The sequence below is a fragment of the Vombatus ursinus genome, unplaced genomic scaffold, assembly GCF_900497805.2.
Source record: "Vombatus ursinus unplaced genomic scaffold, bare-nosed wombat genome assembly UNPS02014818.1, whole genome shotgun sequence".
NCBI lineage: Eukaryota > Metazoa > Chordata > Mammalia > Diprotodontia > Vombatidae > Vombatus > Vombatus ursinus.
The window spans coordinates 33,192,284-33,214,330 of record NW_020954596.1 but is presented as its reverse complement, the minus strand read 5'-3'; the positions used below and the strand labels follow the sequence as shown (position 1 = coordinate 33,214,330).

Here is a 22,047-nt window from a genome sequence, read left to right as displayed (position 1 = left end):
CTGTTCTGAAACGGGTTTTCAGAATTCATCATACCTCACCTCTAAACTTTGGACAGTGTATTTTCTGGAGAACTTGGAAACAGTTGTGACTTATCAAGATAGTCATTGAGTAGAAAAGACCTATTAGATTTTCTCTGCTTGTTGGTCATCCTCACTTCCAAAAGTTGATGCCATGATGATGAAACTTTTATTGTTTACTGCTGGGGGATGTTGTTTCTAATCTCTGCTTTCACGGACATGTTGAGCTTTACTGCTCAATACCTCAGTAATTATCAAGACAACCTTTTCCTTATGACAGTCATTAAATTACATTCTGGTGGAGATGCAGCCTGGCACCTACCTTGCAGGTGCTACAAAGGACCTAGAAAAGAAAGTGCTTGGCACTGTCAGATGTTGTAACATCAGAACAGATATCATTTTATCAATGGAAATGACATTCGAGAGAAGGATTGACATCGACTTTATCACTGTGGCCTAAAGACCAGGAGAATTTTCCACCTGGTTTAGAGCTGAAAACTTCCATGTGTGCTTGTGTTGTCTCCCTCATTATAGTTTGATCTTCTTGACAACAGGGGCTGTCTATATTTTTATCCCCAGCATGCTTTGCATATAGTAAGCACTAACTAAACGCTTCTTTCCTTCAGTTGTATCACTGCAGATTAATAATCTGTAAAGACTTCTGGGAAAGAGGGACTAAGCTAACCAACTCTTGAGTTCTTTATTTAATCCTTCTTTTAAAAAAATTTGGTTAACATTACATTTGTTTGTTTTGTTAGGTCTGAGTGCCTGAACCTTTGTGATGCATTACACACATGCACACACGCGTGCACCATGTTACACTATTCTGGTTGTAGTGGTGTCATGTCATTGGTGGCGATGGTTTCCAAAAGGAATTTAAAATTACATTTCATATTGCTGATAGTTTTGCAGTTCTTTCTTCCCATCTCTCCCTCCACCCCCCCATGCCCCAAATCAGTAGACCTCAGTCTACTGTAAAATCTGCTACCATAAAAGGGTACTCTTTTCCTGTACTACCACAAAGTGTACATTGAATTTTCTCTTATATCTGGAAATCATAGGGATCAGTAAGTGACTGAAACCCCATTTGTACAAATTCCTATCTAATGTACTAATGAAGTAACATTCCTGTTGAGTACCTCCTCCTTTAACCTGTTCTGTGGGATGGGATCTTAGAGATCACAGCCTGCTTCACAGATTTATTGTGAGGAAGGCACTTTTTGAATACAGATGTGCTGTATAAATATTATTTATCATTAAATCAAGTTACTTTCCCCCAGGTCCACGTTGCAAAGCTGTGGCTGAACAAGAACTAGAGCTTATACTTCTTGACTTCTGAGGCCTATATTTTTCTAGATCAGTTCCCATTGACCCATAATTAGATTGCCGCTCCTGGAACACAGGGGTTGGGATCTACTAATGGGTGGGTTCAGGTTATATAAAAAAAACAGTAGTGAGGCTGCTATTGTTTATATCATTCATTGGGCACTTCTACTATGCCACAAACAAAGCAACTACCACCACCTGTAATTTGTCTCTATTTACCAACCTCTTTTAATACCTGTAGTGGAGGAGGGAAATGATGTTGTTCACTGTAATGTTGTTGCTTCCATTAGGCTTCTTTCAACTTTTGACTTTGTAATAAAGATTCGTTATCATCAAATCTCTGTTTTTGTTTCCATGGCTGAAAACACAGAGTAGTTTTGTATCATAGTCGGACAGCCATGTGTGATCCACAGCTGCTGCTTTCCTGCCCTTCACACTCCCACTCCCTGCCATGCCCCTGCCCCTCCTGTAACTCAACTATACTGTTGTTATAACAGGAACAACTACACTTTTCAAGGAATTCAAATCTGATATAAGCCCATTAATATTATGAATCATATAGTTTGCCTCTTGTCTATTACTCTTCAGCTCTCTCCATCATGAATTCCAGGGGTGGGAATAGCTTGAGAGGAATTCTGGAATTGCTAAGAGCCAGCGAAGTTCTGGGTAGCAGCTAAGAAGAAACAGATATACAGCATCCATCATAACTAATGTTCTCACTTCTGGATTTGATGTTTTCTATGCCTCATGTGGCTCATAGGCATCATTCTTCCTTCATATCTCCCCAAATGATACTCAAAGAAGGCCCAAGATATTTGCCGAAGATTTGTGTGAAAAATTCCTCTGTCATGGTCTTATTGTGCTTACATATTAAGTGCCCTATCACTGTGCGATGTTGGGTCCTTTTCATTTTGATACTGTTCAGGGGAATATCAGAGGGATGTTCCCATGCTGATGTCCATTAAGTTCCGTATCTCTACACTAAGAATTTTTGTACCTGTGTTTTTTTGAGACAACATGATTACAAAAAATAAACCAGGTATTTTTAGAGCTTCAGATATTTTTCAGCTTCCAGGGTTAAATTCTAAAGTGTTGGCTGTTGATCAAACTGCATCCCTTCTCCCTTTCCTTACTCCTGACTTATGACTATTCTCTGAAAGTTAATCCCTGTGTCACTTTAATATTATAGGAGAGGCAGTATAGTACAGTGGATAGTGAACCGTCCATGGAAGCTGGAAGATATGAGTTCATATCCTACCTTTGACACATACCGTTTGGGTGACCCAGAGCAAATTGCTTAACTTCTTCGTGCTCTAAGCGTCTAAGACTATAATTTGCAGAGAAGGTTCCTACCTGCATTGGGAGAGGAAGTTCCTCACTAGGAGCAACTGAGAAGTTATTAATGTACTATTTGATATTCAGCATGATAATTACGTGTTATTAGTGAGGGAAATTTGTCCTGTCCACTAGAAAGATTTGTATTTCGTTGACTTCTGCCATTCAAAATGATTTAATTCTCTAAGTGTTCTCTATAACTAAATATTGTATACTTAAAATTTTTTTTTTGATTAAAAGCAAACTACCTATTTTACTGTTCCTGTTGGCATGTCCTGTTATCCTGCTGAGTCAGGCATCTTAAACTTTTGTCTTGCTATAATTTCATTTCTAATTGCTGATCATTCATTTTTAAACATATTTTCCAGTTGCATATAAAAAAAAATCTGACAGCCATTTTTTTTTTAACGTTTTGAGTTCCAAATTCTCTCCCTTCTGCCCCCTCACCTCTTTTGAGAAGGCAGTTTGATACTGATTATACCTAACACAGTCCTTTTTTATGGAATTACCATGTAATGAAACACTTGGAAATTTTCAATGAATTATTAAAATTAACTTTTAAAACTTTAACACAGTTGTAAAAATTTTGCTTCTAATTATGTACCTTGGATTATTAATGTTTTGAATTATTGATGTCACTAATGATCTGGTACAAGTGAGAATAATTTATGCTCAAAGTGTAAGTTGTTTAGCTATGAGAATTTTTATTTGTCAGGTTATGTACAGTAAAAGCCTCATTAGGATCACACAGCTTCATTCATACTACCCAGAAGATGCAGTATGATGCAGTGAAAAAAGTAATGATTTAGCCCTGTAACTTGCCATTTGTGTGACTTTGAATGAAGTTACTTCTTTGAGCTTTTCATTCCTTTCTAGTTCTTAGTCCGTGATCGTAGGAAAACAGCTGGAGGACAAACTTGCTGTTTTAGTAAAAATTAAATCAGTATTTGTTCAATGAATTAACCTGCAACTCTGAGGATTTTGTGAAATTTTTTTAGTGTTTATTGTTATTTGCTTATCCTGAACCTAAACTCACAATTTGAATATATTTTTAAGCACTTGAATTTTGTAGGAGGAACCTACAATTAAGATTTAAGTAGGCCAGGTTGTATTCATTTTGATTAAGAAGACAGTTGGATTAAATAAGCAAAGAGAATCACTTAACCTATATAATTGCTAGAAAATATTTTATATTTACTGTAATTTATTGAGTTTAATTTTGTGTTACATCTGGTGTTTATCTTATTCAATAGGTAGTTGTGTCTACCAATATTGCAGAGACATCACTAACAATAGATGGTGTTGTGTTTGTCATTGACCCTGGATTCGCGAAACAAAAGGTAACTTGCTTTCACAACTTGATATAAAATAATTTAGGGTTTTACAGTCTTTTTGCATAATCTTTTGGAATTTTTTAGTGTCCTACTTGAAAAATGTGAACAGAAGTAATTTTATATTACCCAAGTCAATAAGCATTTATAACCATTTTCTTGAATTGAAGAGGACTGTCCACAGATCTTTGCAACTAGATTGTATTTTCTTTTTTTCTTTAAGAGAGTTGGATAGTAGTAAATGTTGAAAATAGTATAGCTTTACTCCAAAGACCAAGTCATTGAGTCTTTTGACTAAAATCTCTCCCTCTATCCTCCCTCCAAAAAAACAATAACAACAACAAAAAAACCCACCTCATAATTGTTATTCTTCCAGCTAGAAAATTATGTTGAATATCTAGAATATTTTCATAGCCAGAATGGCCACTTTAGTATGCAGGTATTGAATAATCCCTAGTATTTTAATAGATCTTTTCCTAATATTGTGGTTATCCATTTTGATTCGCTTTAGGGTTAGAACTTAATACACATATGTTTTGAAGAAATCCTTGCTCCCTAGAGTGAATATTATGAATATTAGCAGTATAGTCATTGGAATTTTTTTTTCATATTGGGGACCAAATTTTTTATTTGGAAACTCATTTCTGAAACTATAGTGAAATTCACTGGGGGAAAATACAATTTCTTTTTGTTGAATGATTCAAGAATTTTTCTAACGGAATACATGAACTCATATGGTAGTAGGATTAAAATTTATGTCCTTAGCTTCCATGGAGTTAAGACTCCTGGATAAATAGGGTAACTTGGAAGTTTTTGAGGTTAGCCTTAGCCTTTAGGAATTTAGGGAGCTAAATTAACAGCTTCCATAAACAAATCAAGATAGATATACTCCAATTCTTCCTTTGCTGCCACATCTTTTACCATTGTGCAAGTGTCATGAATATACCAAGAATTGCAGTGTTTCCATTTTGGGGGCTAGTGTGAGTCACCAGGAGTCTTTATCAGGGCACACATATTTAGGTGAAGGAAATAACTATTGTTTGACTTGATACTTCCATTAGGTTTATAATCCTCGAATTAGAGTGGAGTCTCTTTTGGTGACAGCAATCAGCAAAGCTTCTGCCCAGCAAAGAGCTGGTCGAGCTGGTCGTACCAGGCCTGGAAAATGTTTCAGACTTTATACAGAGAAAGCCTATAAAACTGAAATGCAGGTAAGAGGTTCATTTCATTTAATGTATGACTTTTCTGGGCACCATAAACTGATTATTTGCCCAAATTTGTTAAGTTTTTAAGCTGTCAGAAGGCAGCAGTGGCAGTTTAAAGACTCCTTTCCAATCAACAAAGATCTGTGATGTAGATAAATCTTAAAATCAAACAGATACCTAATATATAGCACCTGTTACATGTTAAAACTACACTTTTCATATAAGAAACAAGGTTTCTTTATTCTCAGTCAGTGTTTGGCTTATTTGCTTTTGTGTTCTGCTGGGACAGGCAGAGGTAAGAATATGCTCTTTCCTGGAGGAATGGAGTGAGAATAAATGTAAAACAAGCAAAGCCATTATCTTAACACAGCACTGTGCTTTTCTTTTAGGACAATACTTACCCTGAAATTTTGAGGTCTAATTTGGGTTCAGTGGTATTACAGTTGAAGAAACTTGGTATAGATGACTTGGTACACTTTGATTTTATGGATCCACCAGGTAAGTTTTTTTTTTTTAAATAACATTGTTCTGTAATAATGTTGCCAGTGTTGCTTAAAACAATTTTTAGTTTTATCTTAGTGAAATTCTCTGTTAATTACCTCTTTTATGTGATGAAACTCAATAAAAACATAATAATTTCGCTTCTTCTTAAATGAGTTTTATGAATGAGTTTAATATTTTTATGAATGACCTATATTTTATATATATCCCATTTGGGGACTATAGACTTGTAAAATGTGGCCATTACAAATATAAATTTGTGTTCTAGTAAATTTAATAAAAGGATATTAAGCATTTAAAAAAATCATTTTATTTGTGCATTTCACAGTCAACAGAGATTTCAGCTCTGACCTAATTAGTCTAATCCAAGTTTTCCAGAATGCTTTCTATTAGTCTGGTTTATGGTGAACATTTATGCCTTACTTAGGACTCTTTAGGATTGATATTGAGTTCTTGGGGCCTGTATAGATATAAAATTGCTGTATCAATTATTGACAACTTTGTTTTCTTATGTAAGTGGTCTCCAACTTGCTAATGTGTATCCCAAAAATTTGTGAGCCAGTCATGTATAATTCAGGATATATTTATACATTTTTCTAAAGGGAGAAAATGTTGTAAATAATGGTAAGGTTCAGAGAACAGTTGCATCGTTGGACAGGTTACATGGGCTAAGTGCTAAGAGTTGGAGTGCTAATACCTTGATTTTTAATAGCTTGACTTCTGCGTCTTAGGAGCAAGTGCCCAAGTCGTGTAGGAAAGAGAAGGAAGGTGAATAAAGATGTTTCCTGAGCTTTCTTTTGTGCAACTTTGACCCTCTACAAGATTTTGAAATGGTTGAAGTTTATATTTCATGTTATCTCATCTTCAACTTAACCTGTTGTCAGTCATTTATTTGGAGTTAAATACATTTTCCCATGAGTAAGAACTATGTTTTTGTCTTTCTTTGTATCCCCAGCACGTAGCATAGTACAATGCCTGGCACATGGTCAGCACTTAATAAGTGCTTGCTAATTTATGGAGGTCACCCACTGGCTCACCAGGTGTACTAATGTACCCTTTTCTCCCACATACCTGATGATTATATATAGTAGGATGTATTTAAAATTGGAAAGGACCTTAGAGAGTGCATCAAGCCCAAACCACTCATTTTATAAATAGGAAAACTGAGACCCAGAAAGGTTAAAAGGCCCAGAGTCACAGCTTGTGCCTGAGATAGGATCTGATGCCACTGAACCACCTTCATCTTCCTTAATTTTCCTAGTGAGATACCTTATCCAGTCTTTCCGTATGTAGGTAGAAAATCTCTATTTTTTTTTCTTTTGGTTAGGCAATGGAGTTAAGTGACTTGCCCAGGGTTACACAGCTAGTAAGTGTTATATGTCTGAGGCTGAATTTGAACTGAGGTCCTCCTGAATCCAGGGCCAGTGCTCTATCCACTGCGCCACCTAGCTGCCCCGAAAATCTCCTGTATTGCCCATTATTCCAAATGAAAACCTCTGTTTCCTTGATAGGTAATCTTAGCATTAGATAATTTGATTAAATTAATCATATTAATGATTAAGGATTAAAAACCCTAATCTTTTAAAAGAGATTTTGCATTTTTAAAAGGAAGATTATTAGCCTTAAACATCTGACACTTAGAAAAATTATGGACATAACAATTAAATAAAAATATTGAGACTTTGCACAAGAGTCTGCCCTGTTATAATTCTTCTCCTTTTCCTAATGCCTGCTTTTATGAGCTTTTTCAACTCACACAACTTGCATTTTCTCCCTGATTGATATTAACATGCTGCCTTTGGAAGATTTCCAGAGGTTTTTGCCAACACGCAAACCGCTTTGCTCCAAAATAACTGTGTGACCAAGGGACAGTCATTTTGCTTCTTTTTGCCTTAGTTTTTACAACTATAAAGAGGAAGTCAAACTAGATGTTGTCTAAGTTCTCCAGTAACTTCTAAGGTTCAATGATACTAGCCTTTTTTGAACCCTTAAATTGAAATTTTCTTAGGCTTCAGACTTGGGGTGAGGTTTGTGTGTATGTGTGAACATGTTTGTTTGTATTGCCACATTTAGACACTGCCATTGATATTTTTAGGAATTAAGATGTTTGTCTTACTTTGGGAAATACGTATTTAGTGTAAAGTGTATAGCATAATACTAATTGGTTAACAAATTATCTAACCCTTTTAGAAGAAAGACTGACTTTTAAACTCCTCTTTAGCAAACTTTGAAATTTTGGTTGCTAGATTCCTATAATTGAATTTGATGACAGCTTGAAATTTGAATTTGGCCCACTGTAGTATGAAAAATGAGTTTGCTTATAATAGTTTGTACTTTGTCACATTTTTGCTTACTAAAGGCAGCTTGACTAATAGAGTATTTTTTCTTCCAGCTCCTGAAACTCTGATGAGAGCCCTAGAGCTTTTGAATTATCTAGCTGCTTTAAATGACGATGGAGACTTGACTGAATTGGGATCCATGATGGCAGAATTTCCATTGGATCCACAGCTCGCTAAAATGGTTATTGCAAGTTGTGACTACAACTGTTCTAATGAGGTCCTATCTATTACTGCTATGTTGTCAGGTAATAGAGGGAAAAAGCCACCCCCATCTTTTCCCCCTCTCCCTTGGCCCCCTCCATTTCTTGCCTCCCTCCAAAAAAATCCCAATTTGGGTGGATATCACTTAGTTTTTTTTCTGACATATGCTAGTTTGATGTATATTCTCAGAAAGAACAGATACCTTGTATATGAAAATATTTACTTAAATTGAAGAATAAAATCTTCACAGAATTTATAAAAAGCAAAGTAATTTATTGTATGAAACATAACAAAAATAATCAACTTTGAAATACTATAATAAATTGCTAAATTGTAAAGAAAAGAATACTGGTACCTCACTATAACAGTAACTGTTATAATCCCATAATTCAGAATTTTGAACAAGGTGGGTCACTTATAGACTTACCTCCCTAGGTTTGTCATTAGTACCAGAAGGACCTTGTTTTGAACACTGTTATAGTGATCCTCTTGATTGTGTAAAAATATGCCAGTTGAAAAGAACATCAATTAAAAACTGTCACTGTGAAAGAATAAAAATAGTAATGATAACAAAAGTCTCAAATCTAACTCAGTCTGTTTAAATGACTGTACTTCATGATGGTAGAAACATTTATAAGGCATGTCTAGTATGTAAAAGTCTAAATTTGAAAGCCAGACATTGATTCAAGAAAGAAACATCCATTTGAGTAAAGCTCAATCTTTGAATGATACCAGCTTAGATATAAATATTCCAAAAGCAAGAAAGGAAATATCAGTAAAAAAATTTAATATTGAGCTTTACAGCTATAAGTTGCTGATGTGGTAGTTGAGTGAAATTTGCAGTAGAAAAATAACTTAATGGGATGAGATTTTGTACATAATATAACTGACCTGTAACTAAGGTGCTCATTCATGCATTTATAGATTTAGATACTGGGGAGAATGGACTTTATGTTTAGAAACAGCTGCTCACTGTGGTAATCAGGATATCTATGTATGATGGTTTTAAATATTTAAAAGCCTTATGCAATGTAAACCCTCTCCTGATTACTTCTAAATTTGTTAAAAAGAGAAACTAAAAAATGTTTTATAAAGTTGTGGCCTAGTTCAGTCTTGTGGCATATATTAATGGTGTGAATTTTTTTTTTATTTATGAACTAGCTAAAATGTTTTTTTTTTGCAGTTATAATTGATCAGACTCAGAGCAGATGGGCAGGGCAGAATCTAATCATTTTAACTAAATTGTAGTCTTAATTGCGGAGGTGGTGGTAGGTTGTTGTCTGCCTTTCTTATATGTTGTTTTTATTAGTTTCTCCAGTTAGTTTCATCTTCCCCTAGATTTAAGAGAATTTGTGGTTGGCAAAAGCAACAGGTTATTTTTATGCTTCACCCGCCTTTCCCTTGTCGTTTTCAACCTTTACTGCCTGTTTTGTTTTCTAAGGTTTTCCCCTTTCTGGAACCTAGTTTTAGAGTTGATAGGAAAGTTAACTCTTTAAGGAAATTATTATTTGGATTCACTTGAAATCTTCCAACTTGTTTTAAATTCCCTTCTTTTCGTGGTTCTGGTCAGTAATAGATGTTCTGCATGAAATGATTGTTTAGTGATGTTACATAGTTCACCACAGAAATCATAAAGTTTGAGCTTACTTGCAGCAGTACATGGACAGGCATTGGGAAGAAATTAGTGAACTAACACAGAGGAACCGTTGAACATTAACACTTGCTAAGCTTCTCGTGCTTTATTTTCCATCTTAAAATTTTTAAGTTTCAGAAATTCTGAGGTCCTGACATAAACTGTGCAAAAAACAAGGGCCTTCTCTTCATATAATACTATTCCTTCCCTCTATTCCTTAGTTATGGTGACCAGTTTTCCACATTAACTTTCTGATATGTAGTCACAGCAGTGTGAATTTTTTTGCGCTTCCAATTCCTTGACTTGCTCCTATTATTTTAAGTCAGACCTCTAATATTTACCATGAATGTATCTTTATTTTCTGTTGGCTATTTGACATCTTTTTAAGGGGAAAAGGTTATGGGAAAGAGTAATTCATTTGGCACTGTATTTGGTCTTCAAGTCTGCTAGTTCCATTTCCATATGGATTGATGATCGCTTATGATATTTTCATTGATAATCAAGAGTTGAAAAGCTTTGCTTTTAAAATGTGTTGAAAAAGGTCCCAATTTGTTAAAAATTTAATTTTTTATATTCTCATGAATATGGAAATTGCTAAAGTGATTTAAGGAAAGTTGTATTTTTTTAATGCAGTGTACAAAACACCTTGTATTGACTATAGCCTTATTTGAATTAAGATTGAGGCTTTATACAAATACATACTGGGCTTACCTTACTGGAAATTTTGATGACCCTTGAAATAATGAATGTCATGGGCTTACGGTGTCCACTCTCCTATTATTGAGTGTTGGTTTTTATTTGGGCATATTTATTCAAAATACCATTTTTTAAAATCTTCGTTTAGAATTCTCTATTTATTGGTCCTTTAAGATATTGAAAGAATAGGCTGAATTCCTCCCAGCCTTTTGGTTGAATTTCCTTAATTTAAATAATAGTAAAGGGCGGTTTAACCTTCCACCACTACTGCTACCATCAAAACCCAAGTTTCCTTGATATTTTCTTGTTCACATATACTTCTGCACACCAGTGCTTATAGTAATACCCACCAGTGGTGACAGCCACAACACTTTGTAAATTTTTTTCATTTAATTGTGGTAAATAGGACTAGTTATAAAAAGTGTTTATAACCACAGCAGTGCTGAAGTATAGTTTTAAATTACTTGTGTTATTTAATGGACTTCCTACTTGAAGAGATAGATGTATTTAGCTAAAAGGCCCTTGTCACCATAATTCTGGTTATTGGTAGAGCTATCAGCACTGGTTTTTGAAATAAGTTCTATTGAGCCTTCCTTTGTATACTTTTTAGCAATCTTGATGGCCTTCAGAATAGCTGTTTTGATGCCTACTTTTAGTTCTAGTCAAAATAATCAGGTACTCTGTAGCTTTGAAACCCTCTTGTCTTGCAGATGTGGTTAGGTGTTGATGTACCAAATCAAGGTAGTAAACAGTCCAAGATGCAGTTGGAGGCCATCCTGCCCTGCCCTATGCTCTGTGAACTGACCTAGCTAGGCCTTGTTCCTCTGTCTGTGAATGCGTGACTCATCGATATGGGCGTTTGTGTTGGGCCCATACCAACCTTGTTTAGTCCCACAGTGTTTTGTTCGCCCCACGGAGGCCAAGAAAGCAGCAGATGAAGCCAAGATGAGGTTTGCCCACATAGATGGAGATCATCTGACACTGCTGAATGTTTACCACGCTTTTAAACAAAGTAAGTTTTAATTACATTCAATTTCCACTTTTACCTAAATGTCAAGTGATAACATTGATTTCTATTTCTCATTTGACTTTCATTCATTTTTGTGTTTGTGTATTTATTTACATTAATGAGACCTTTGTATTAGAAACACATCCATAGTTATTTTAAACTCTTGCCTGGGGTAAAAAAAAATGGAGATCTTGCTCTGGCTAAATGTATTTTATTTAGTAGCCTCTGTTCCAACAATAAAGCTACATCTTAAATATTTATTGAATAGTAGTAACTTTTTATTCTAATTATTTTAAAAATTACCAAGTATTGCTAGTCCATGTGACAGATATTTGTATGAAAATTCTTTTATATTTTTGCCATCATTATTTAGGTCCTGAGATTTCATATGATAGTAGGATAGTGAATACGTCAAAACAGTAAAATAATAATCTCAATGTAAAGCATGAGTTTTGTGGTACTTGCATAACACCATATTGTGATCATGTTGGTTATTGATCAGTAGACTGAAAACATAATTTTCTGTAAGATGATATTAATGCAGAGTTGTTGCTGCATAGGTTTCTGCTTATATAAAAATATAAGTTCTGAGTCCTTTTTTGCTTCTGATTCTAAATGTTTTGGAAATGATAAAACATTAGCTTTCTTATACCATGCTTTCCCCGTGATATTTATGTAATTTGTCCATTACTGCTGAGGAAAGGGAGTCTGGGTCAATAATTAACTTCTTTGACCTCCTTTTAGAATTCTTTTTCCTATATAACTCTCACTTCCATTAACTACTGGGAATTACCTGTTCTCCATTGGGCATGCAGATTTTCAGTTTCTCACATCAGTGAGGGATTGCCATTAAATTAGGCAGGAAAAGACATGGCTAATTTCATCTTTCCCTCTCGTCTTTAAAGTTGTATGGTTAGGGTTGTGTGTGTATGTGTGTTTGTGTTTTAATGTCAAGGCCTTTATACATATTAGTAGATTTAATAGTTTAAGTGGCAAAGACTTTTGAACTTAGATCCTCCCTGCCTTTGGTCATTTTGATTAGTATGAAAATTACTCCCTGAAAGGTCATAGGGGGAGAAAATCAAACAAATCAGTTGTTTTTGGAATTGTGTTATCTTTATTTTGACTCACTAAGGATTTGGAAAGAATTTATTTATGATGTCTACTTTTTGGAGACATGAGTCTACAGTGGCTTTTCACATATTCTAGAAAGGTACATAAAATAACCTTTTTGTTTTCTGATTTGTTTGGTTGACCATTTTTTTGTACTTTTTTTTTCTTAATTAGGTAAATTGCTTGGGTGATACATATCCTCTCTCTTTTCCTTCCTCCTTTTTTATTTTAAAACATTTGCAGATCATGAGTCGGTTCAGTGGTGTTATGACAACTTCATTAACTACAGGTCCCTGATGTCTGCAGACAATGTACGCCAGCAGCTGTCTCGAATCATGGACAGATTTAATTTGCCTCGTAGAAGTACAGATTTCACAAGCAGAGACTATTACATTAATATAAGAAAAGCTTTGGTTACTGGGTATTTTATGCAGGTATGTGAAGAAAAATAAGGTAAAAGTCCACTGCTCACACTGGTATTCTTTGCTTTTCTCTAATTGGTCTTTAATTTGTCAAATATAAAATGAATTTAAGAAACCCAGTGAAAATTGCTCTTAAAAGATTGTTTAGTCGGATGTCTCAGGAGCTTTTATTAAGAAATTTTATGTGTCTAAGAATGTGTAACCAATTAACCCAGTAAAAATGGCAAAATTGGCATTGCAAATTACTCATACTTAAATTTTAGTTTTATTAATGTAATCTAAATTGTATCAAATGGCCAATCTGGTCATTATGAAGCTGTATAACTGACATTTATTACTTGAAAAGTATGAAAAGAAGGCATTAATACTTGATACATTTTTTTTAAATTAAAATTTCTTAATCTAAACAACCAGGCAACTCACATAACCAGAATGTTGACTACGTTGTACTAAGAAATGATTATTGGTACTCATATAATGATGACCCTGAGGTGCAGAGTTGTGCTTTGAATTATTCTTTTTTAGCCTTAGTCTAGTTTAATTTTATAACTAGAAGCAAAATTTGAGCTTTTTCAGCAGCTGTTGAACACAGAAAGTCTAACTAGGTTTAGTGAGTCAGATTCTACTCATTCCAGTGTTTTATGTGCCACTTGCAGATCCACATAATTCCTGAAACTGCTTCCCTGAGCATTGTTTATAATTAAACTAGTGGAGAATTACAAGCTGGTTTTCATTCTGTTTTCCCTTTAGGAGAGGATATTTGTACCCATGTGGAAAATGTCATTATTCCATAAGGTGGAGCATGGAGTCGCTTTCTTCCTACTATCAGCTTTTAAATGCTTTCTCCATTCTTTAGGCAGTCTCACCTACTGCCATGATGTGTTATCATTCCTCTCCCTTATATCCAGTTAGTTGTCAACTCCCATTGATTCTGCCATCAAAGTATTTTTTACATTAATGTTCTCATCTTCATAGTACCATAAAATTTGTTTTAAATTTGCTAACTCCATGCATAAACTGTTAGCTAGCTTTGGGCTAGCTGATAACTAGAAAGTATCAGAAATTAAATTTTTCTCTTGTTCCCTATGCAGCTCCGATTCCCAGATCCCTGTAACTGGTTCTTCTCTTTTCCCTCTTCCATCCCACACACCCTATTCTTTTCCCGCTCAGAGGTTACAATGTTGTATGTTGCTTCTATGGACATAGCTATTTACATGTTGTTTTCCACATTACGATACCCTTGAGAGCAGGGACTGTGCCTATCTTTATATTCCCTGCACTTAGGACAATACCCAGCACATAGTAAGACTAAATAAATGTTTGTTTACCCACTGGTCTCTCCGACTTAAGGCTTTCCTTTCTTCAATCCATCTTTCAGATAACTGACTTTAGAGATCTGGACGTATCTCTTCTATGCTTGAAAAAATCAAAATCCTTAACCTGGCATTAAGATTGTCTTCATTAAACACCACTCATTTACATATTCCACCTCTGCTAAACTTGGGCTAATAGCTGTTCCTCAATCTCATTATGCCCTCTCCTGGCCATCCCCCATGCCTAGAGTGTATTTCTTCCACATCTCTACCTATTAAAATACATCTCTTCAAGTCCCAGCCACTTTTCTAGGTGCTTTCCCTGACTTCTGCTTCCCTAAGTATCCCTAAGAGCATTTTAGGTATCTCCCTATGTCAAACTATGTCCTGTATCATACTTATTTCCACATATGCCTTATCCTTTCTGTCCATGGCTTTCATAATTAAAGAGGCTTTTCTCTGTGTTTCTGTGTGTCAGTTTATACCGATCTACAACTCTGTTTGTCTCTGTGTATATATATTCTTTTATATAAGCTGTATTGCCAAAGAATCATAGCATAGGACAAATTATATCAACTGATAATATCAGAGATATTAAGGAAGGACAAGCCTTTTGCTTTTATGAGAATAAACTGAACAGAGAAACCAGGGTGAGAACATTTTTCTGTCATATAGTAGAATTATAGAAAATAGTCGATTGCATAAAGTCCTTGCATTTTTGTCACTAGAGTTATCTGGAACTGTACCTATGCTTTAATTGTCATTGCTTTTTCCTTTTCATTCTATGATTTTACTGATTATACTAAACATGTGAATAATAAGACTAATTGAACATTGTGTGTCTAGTCTGTTTTAGAATGATCTACTTTACTATGAACCCATTGCAATACAAAGACAAGAACCACTTTTAATCTTCCAGGACCTTGAAAGATAGTTGATTTGCCTTGTATTTTCAGGACAGAAACCCTACAAGTGCTCATATTATCTCATTCCTTTACTTCAACCCTTAAGAAATTCCTTTAAATTTTAAATATTTTCTGATTAATTTCCTCTGGTATTATCTATAGGAGAAAAAAAATTTTTAACTTAGCATTTTCTGTGTTACAGCTCTATATTTGGATGTTGGGTTTTTTTGGGGTTTTTTTTTTTTTTTTTTTTTTTTTTTTTTTGTTTTTTTGTTTTTTTTTTTTTTTTTGGTGGTGTTTTGTTTTGTTTTTTTGGTATGTCTTTCCTTAGCCTTCCTTTTTCCAGGCTAAAAATAGTCCTTTAAAAATATTAAGTAGACCTTATTAACCACAATAGAGTGCTTGTACAGAAGAATCTTTAAAGTAAATACAAATACAAAGCAGTACTAAGGCTATTTTTTTTTACTCAATTTCTAACACTTGATGAGAAAAGAAATACCTGTATAGTTGGAGCTTATCTGCTTGCTTTTATATCTAGTTGAGTCTTTTTAAACACCGCATGTCCAAAGATGGAGAGTGCTGGTGGGGAAGGGAGATAATCTACCTTCATTCTCACCTCACTTAATTTTTAACTTTATCTTGATAATCTTTTATTATTTAAAATACCAATACTACTGATGTTTTGAAAAGTAGCATTTTTAAGGCAAGCGGAAGAGAAAATAATTGTGAGAACATTTTTATCATATTTTTAAGCATCTTTTGCCTTAAAGATTTAAATTCTCCAGTTTGCTTTTTCTCCAAGGTATTATAAATTATGTTATATTAACCTAACACTAGATTTTAAAACTATACTTAAAATTTTGAATGATATAGTTTATCAAACAAGTAAGTAATCTGTTCATCTGGAATCTAATCCTAGAATCCTAGGATTTCTTCAGAGCTGGAAAGAATCTTAGAATTCATCTAATTCCATCCTTCTTTTATAGAAGAGAAAGAGACCCGAGAGATAACTGATTTTGTCCCATGTGCTGTCTTAATTTTCCCCACTATTATATGATCTGAGTCAACTCATTCAACTAATTCGATTTTTTTTAATGAAGCACTTGATTTAATAATGTAGTATTTTGTTTAGCCATTCCTTTATTTCAGAACCTAGTCTGAAATTGAAAGCATTAGTTCCCCATCGCTTTGATTTACTTAATTTATGTAATCACTATTATGCACCATCATTTTATCAGTGAGAACTAGAAAATTAACTTTATAGGTGATAGAAGCTTTTGCAGATCTTATCAGACATGGAATGGATTGAGAGGGCAGTATTATATAATGGGAAAAGCCCTGGATTTGGAGTCCAGAGACCTGAGAAGAAAAATAGATGTCATGTCCTTTACTAGCTTTGTGGCAGCCTTACTTATATCATGTCATCTGTGAATACTAACTATCTCACAGGGTTGTTTTAAGCAAAGTGCTTTATAAACTGCAAGGCCTTATAATTAGTGTTATAAAGATTTATATGCTTGATGAGAAGAGTGATATCAGTTCTGGGTGAAAATGTTGGTGCTGTGAGTATGACATTATATGCAATGATCCACACTCATAGATTCCCATTTTGCAAAGAAGCAGGCAGGGGAGGTACCTTCTCATCTTTTCATTTAAGTCCAAGGATGGTTACTTTGCAGCATTTATTTTTAATTGTTTTGTTGAAGTTTTTTTCTATTTATATTTTTATAATCATTTTATATTATTTTTCTGAATTCTGCCAACTTGTTTTGTGTCACTTCATGTAAGTTTTGTCATGCTCTTTTGTATTTGTGACATTCATAATTTCTTAAAGCACTGTAATATTCCATTCTATTTATTAACTAGTTTGTTTAGCCAGTCCTCAATCAAGGGACATTTATTATTTATCTCTAGTTTTTTGCTACTGCAAAAATGCCTATATAACCTGTGTGCACGGGGGCTGTTTTTACAGACTTCATCTTAATTGATTTCATATCTGAGGTAATTAGATCTAATAACCAGAACCTACCACAATAGCACCTCATTTATATATCATTGTTGGGAAGAAAGGTTTTAATTTTTGTATATTTTGCAGAGAGTTGAAGCTTTACCTTTTTAATCACTATTAAAAAAATTAACCATTTTGTTAGAAAGTGTTTCTTGAATGTATTTAATACTTCCCTGAACATAAGGAAAAGTGAAATCTTTTCTTCCTCATCCTTCTTGGCCTTTCTGTTAAATAACCCTCCTCCTAGATGCTCTTCCCTGAGTTGACATAAAATTGTTATTCTCTGCTCAGTTTTCCTCTTCCTACCATTCTTACTGCTTCTTACTCTCCTTTGCTAGATCATTATCTGTGTCTCACCACCATCTGAGGGTGTATCCCATAGCTGTCCTGTGCCCTCTGTGTCAGTGACTCCCACATCTACATATTGAATTCTTATCTTTTTCTTGAGCCCCTAGTCTTCTATCACATTGCCTGATGAATATTTCCTCCTGGGTGTCCCATAGACATTTGGCACTTTGACTTATTTTAGACATCATTTGTTAACTGTTGAAGTATATTCATGGCCCTAGATGCTGTCCTTAGTCTGCCAGTAGGCTAGAAAACCAAGTTTGTTAGGTTTGGATCAATTAAGTTCAATAATTTGAATAAGCATCCATTTTGTACTAGCCCTGTCTTCTCTTTGGTGAGAATTGGTTATAAAATAACATCACTACTACTTTTTATACTCTTTATTAGAGGTCATAGAAGCATGAGATTTAGTGCAAGAAGGGACCTTAGAGTGATCACTTTTTCTGATCACTTAATTTTACAAACTAGGAAACTGAAGCTCAGAGGTATGAGGTATAAAACCACCCAGGTAATAATACTGGGTTCAGCTATCTGATTCCACGTTCACTGATCTGTGAGTTGTATTCCAGGAAACTGCATATAAAGCATGTAAAGATGAAGCATACAAAATTTGATTTTATATATGAAGTTATCTTCATCCCCTCTAACTCTAGAAGTAGCCAAAAGAGAGGGCTAAAAGAAAATAATAAAAAGAAGTCTTTATTAGGTAGTTTACATGATGGGAAGCGGTGGAATCTAAAGCAACAAAAATTGGAGGTGATAATCTATAATGACTTAAATAAGCATATTTTAAACCACTTTAACTTTTCAATACTTGGAAGCATTGTATTGATTTAGTTTGGTTTTGATTTTAGGTGGCACATTTGGAACGAACAGGGCATTACTTAACTGTAAAGGACAACCAAGTAGTGCAGTTACATCCTTCAACTGTTCTGGACCACAAACCAGAATGGGTGCTTTACAATGAATTTGTTCTTACAACAAAGAATTATATCCGGACATGTACAGATATCAAGCCAGAATGGTAAGCAGATGTTTTTATCTATAATGTTACATTTTTCCTTTGAATCATGTGGTAGAAAAATAGTTTATACTGTGTGTGATATGCTAAGTCAGGGGTGGGGAACCTGCAGCCTTGAGGCTACATGTGGCCCTCCAGGTCCTCAAGTACGGCCCTTTGACTGAATCCAGACTTCACAGAACAAATTCCCTTAATTAAAGGATATGCTAAGTGAATGTGCTGGTTGAAGATGTCTAGACATTAATCAGTTTATGAATTAGCAAGTTCAAAGTGAATAAAGGAATTACATTTGTAGTATCATGTTATGTAGGGTCTTCTCGGTTATTATTGTTCGTTTCTGTTTTTTCCTTTTTACACACTTGATATTTCACTTGATATGCCTGGAAAATTGACTCAGACTGTGCTTGTTTTGCTCCCTGTATATGAAGTGTTCACTCCACAGTAACTGTGAAGAGTTCACAGTTAAGTTGTTTTGCTGCTTACTAGTCACAGGGACTTCACAGTTCATATCTTTCATTCATATGTAAATATAAGCATACCTGTCTCAAGTGTGGCTAATATATTTAGCAATCAAATAAGATTATTAATTCATATTGATATCAGGTTTAATGTTTACTAAGCATTCACAATAAATTTATGAGGTAGATAATACAGGTGTTATCCCCACTTTATGGTATGAGAAAAGGGCAGCTAGGTGCTGCAGTGAATAGAGCACTGGGCTTGGAATCAGGAAGATTTGAGTTCAAATTGGGCCTCGGATACTTACTAGCTGTGTTACCATGGACAAGTCACTTAGCCCTTATTTGCCTCAGTTCCTCACATTGGAGAAGGAAATGGTAAAACCACTCTAGTATCTTAGCTGAGAAAACCCCATGGACAAAGTCACATAGAGTTGGATGCAACTGAACTACAATAGTATAAAAAAAAAAAGAAATAGAGGGTGAAGTGTTTTTCACAAGGTGGGCCAAGGGTCAAGCCTGGATTCGCACTTTGGTCTTGTAATTCCAAAGTACTTTCTGCAATACCTTAGTTGTTCCATAAACTTACAAGGGCTGCCATTGGAGCCTTCCACAGGACACAGTATGTGTTCTCTGACCTACAAAAGTTTTTTTTTTTTAATAGACTAATAGAAAATGTTTACCATTATTTATCCTAGTTCTTATATTTCTCTCAAAGTCTTTTAGGTTCATTAGATCACTTCCTTATGTCTAAAGTCTTCAGTGGCTTGTTTTCACTGTGTCCACTCAAATATCGAGGTCTGAGAAGGTCCCCCACTAGTATAGTTTTACTGTCCATTTCCTTCTTTAACTATTACTTAACGTTTTCCTTAAAGAATTTGGATGCTGTGCCGTGTGGTACATTCCCTTTACTTTCCACCAGACCTGTGATTTTATCGGTATAGGGAACTCCCAGTGCAGATTGGCATCTATATTAATGAATAAAGAATTCGTTCTTAGTGGAATGTAAATTCTGACAGGGGCCATCTCCGGTCATCTTAATCTATATCTTGCCACTGATCCCAGATGGCTCCAGAGGAGAAAGTGAAGCTGGTTACCTTGCACAGCCTTCCCTCACTTAAATCCAATTCACTTGCAAGTCATGACGTTATCTTCTTGATGTCATGGTTCTCTTTGAGAATGAAGGACAAACAACAACAATAAATTCTGAGATAATTTATTATGTCCTGTATTTATTTTCTCTATTCCACGTTGGTAACTTAGCAATTTACTTTTGTGGAAGTGCAGTTTGGTTGATTTCCATGAAAATTTCTATGAAAATTGTTATTAACATCATAATTGGTAGCAGTATTGGTAAAATATTTTATGTGCTGTACATATGCAACCAGTGCTGATTGTTTCAGTGTAGAATTGTTAACTTCCTTGTTATTTATTACCAGAATCCAATCTTTGATGAGAGACACCAGGTTTTGCCCAGCATGGTTGGTTTCAGCACATGAAAGAACTTAAGTAGAGCCGCTTTATATTTCTTTGCCTCTTTTGTGGGATTTCTTTCTCTCTTTATGATACAGGGTTTTTGAAACCCGAACATAGAGAACATTGCTGTCATAACACAAATAATTGAGTAAATTTTCCAGTAAATCATCGCTAATAACTTAAAAGTAGTTAATTCCCTAGAATAGAGTATGATATCTATAGTCATTTAAAAAATAGAATTGAAGTTGAGTGGTAATAATCTGAGTAGAGCTGGTAGTAAGTAGTTTCCTTAAGATACTGAGAGATGCTATGTACCTCAGGTCTCCTTCAGTAATTTGAAGAGAGCTTTTTTACATTATAGTCTTCTGGAAGTGTCATTTAGGATTGCAGGTTTGAGATGAAAAAAATTTTGAAGTTGTTACAGCTTCTGAAACTTGAGATTATTATTTAATATTGGAATACTTGGAATATTTTGCATGCATTTTTATTAATGAATTGAATTTGCAGATTTTATTGTGTTCTTTATTATAATCATCTGTAACTATTGTTCAGGCAGCACCCATTGCGTAAAGGTCTTTTAATCAAATGTTAATATAATAACTTTTAACTTTTTATTGGCAGGTTGGTGAAAATTGCCCCTCAATATTATGATATGAGCAATTTCCCACAGTGTGAAGCAAAGAGACAATTGGACCGCATCATTGCCAAACTTCAGTCCAAGGAATATTCACAGTACTGAATTGAGTGCTTTGAACTGAAGTTGTTCAGAGGACAGCTTTAAAAGATGAATGAACTCAAAGTTCAAGTTGTGCTCTTCACGTTGGTTCAATAATGGCCTTTATTTGAAAGCTTTTTAATTTTTCTTTACAGTAAATATTCCATTCTGATTTCATAAATTAAACATTTATGCCTCCCTTTTGTGTTGACACTGTAGCTCATACTGGAAAAGTCGATCAATGTTTTGCAGTTTATTGAAAGTAGTTCTATATATAAAACAATGTTATAAGCATTTCTTTAGAAATGGTTGAAAATGCTTCTAAAATGTGATTATCGACCATGGTATGCATGATCGTTGTAATTGTTGACATTCCTTTTAGAAGTTGTGAAATGTTACAACTTGTGCTTATGTAGACACAATCTTCAGTCTCAGTACAGAGACAATGACTTCAATAAAGTCTATTTATACTAATTTTGGCCAGAGTACTTCAGTATCTTTGTTCTGGTCTCAGAATGGATAGATTCCCTTTCCCTTTCCCTTTCCTCCCTCAGTGTAAATGCTAAAGTAATGATAAACGTAACATCTGTGATAGGAGAAAAAGGTTTACATGTTATATATCTCTCATATAAACTCAGGTCAATTCAATTTTCTCTACAGTGACTTCTTCATAG

At 34.6% G+C, this 22,047-nt stretch overlaps 1 protein-coding gene across 1 annotated transcript in view; it reads left to right on the top strand.

Annotated features, from left to right (window-relative positions):
- DHX15 (DEAH-box helicase 15) overlaps positions 1-21,847 on the top strand; it is a 65,223-nt gene extending 43,376 nt beyond the window's left edge. Inside the window, exons 7-14 of the mRNA XM_027836124.1 lie at positions 3,933-4,019; positions 5,072-5,221; positions 5,605-5,713; positions 8,109-8,300; positions 11,475-11,597; positions 12,951-13,141; positions 18,558-18,727; positions 21,280-21,847. Coding sequence (XP_027691925.1) covers positions 3,933-4,019; positions 5,072-5,221; positions 5,605-5,713; positions 8,109-8,300; positions 11,475-11,597; positions 12,951-13,141; positions 18,558-18,727; positions 21,280-21,397 — 1,140 coding nt within the window. The 3' untranslated portion in view covers positions 21,398-21,847. The remainder of the gene's footprint in view (positions 1-3,932; positions 4,020-5,071; positions 5,222-5,604; positions 5,714-8,108; positions 8,301-11,474; positions 11,598-12,950; positions 13,142-18,557; positions 18,728-21,279) is intronic.
- Positions 21,848-22,047: the final 200 nt, after the last annotated feature.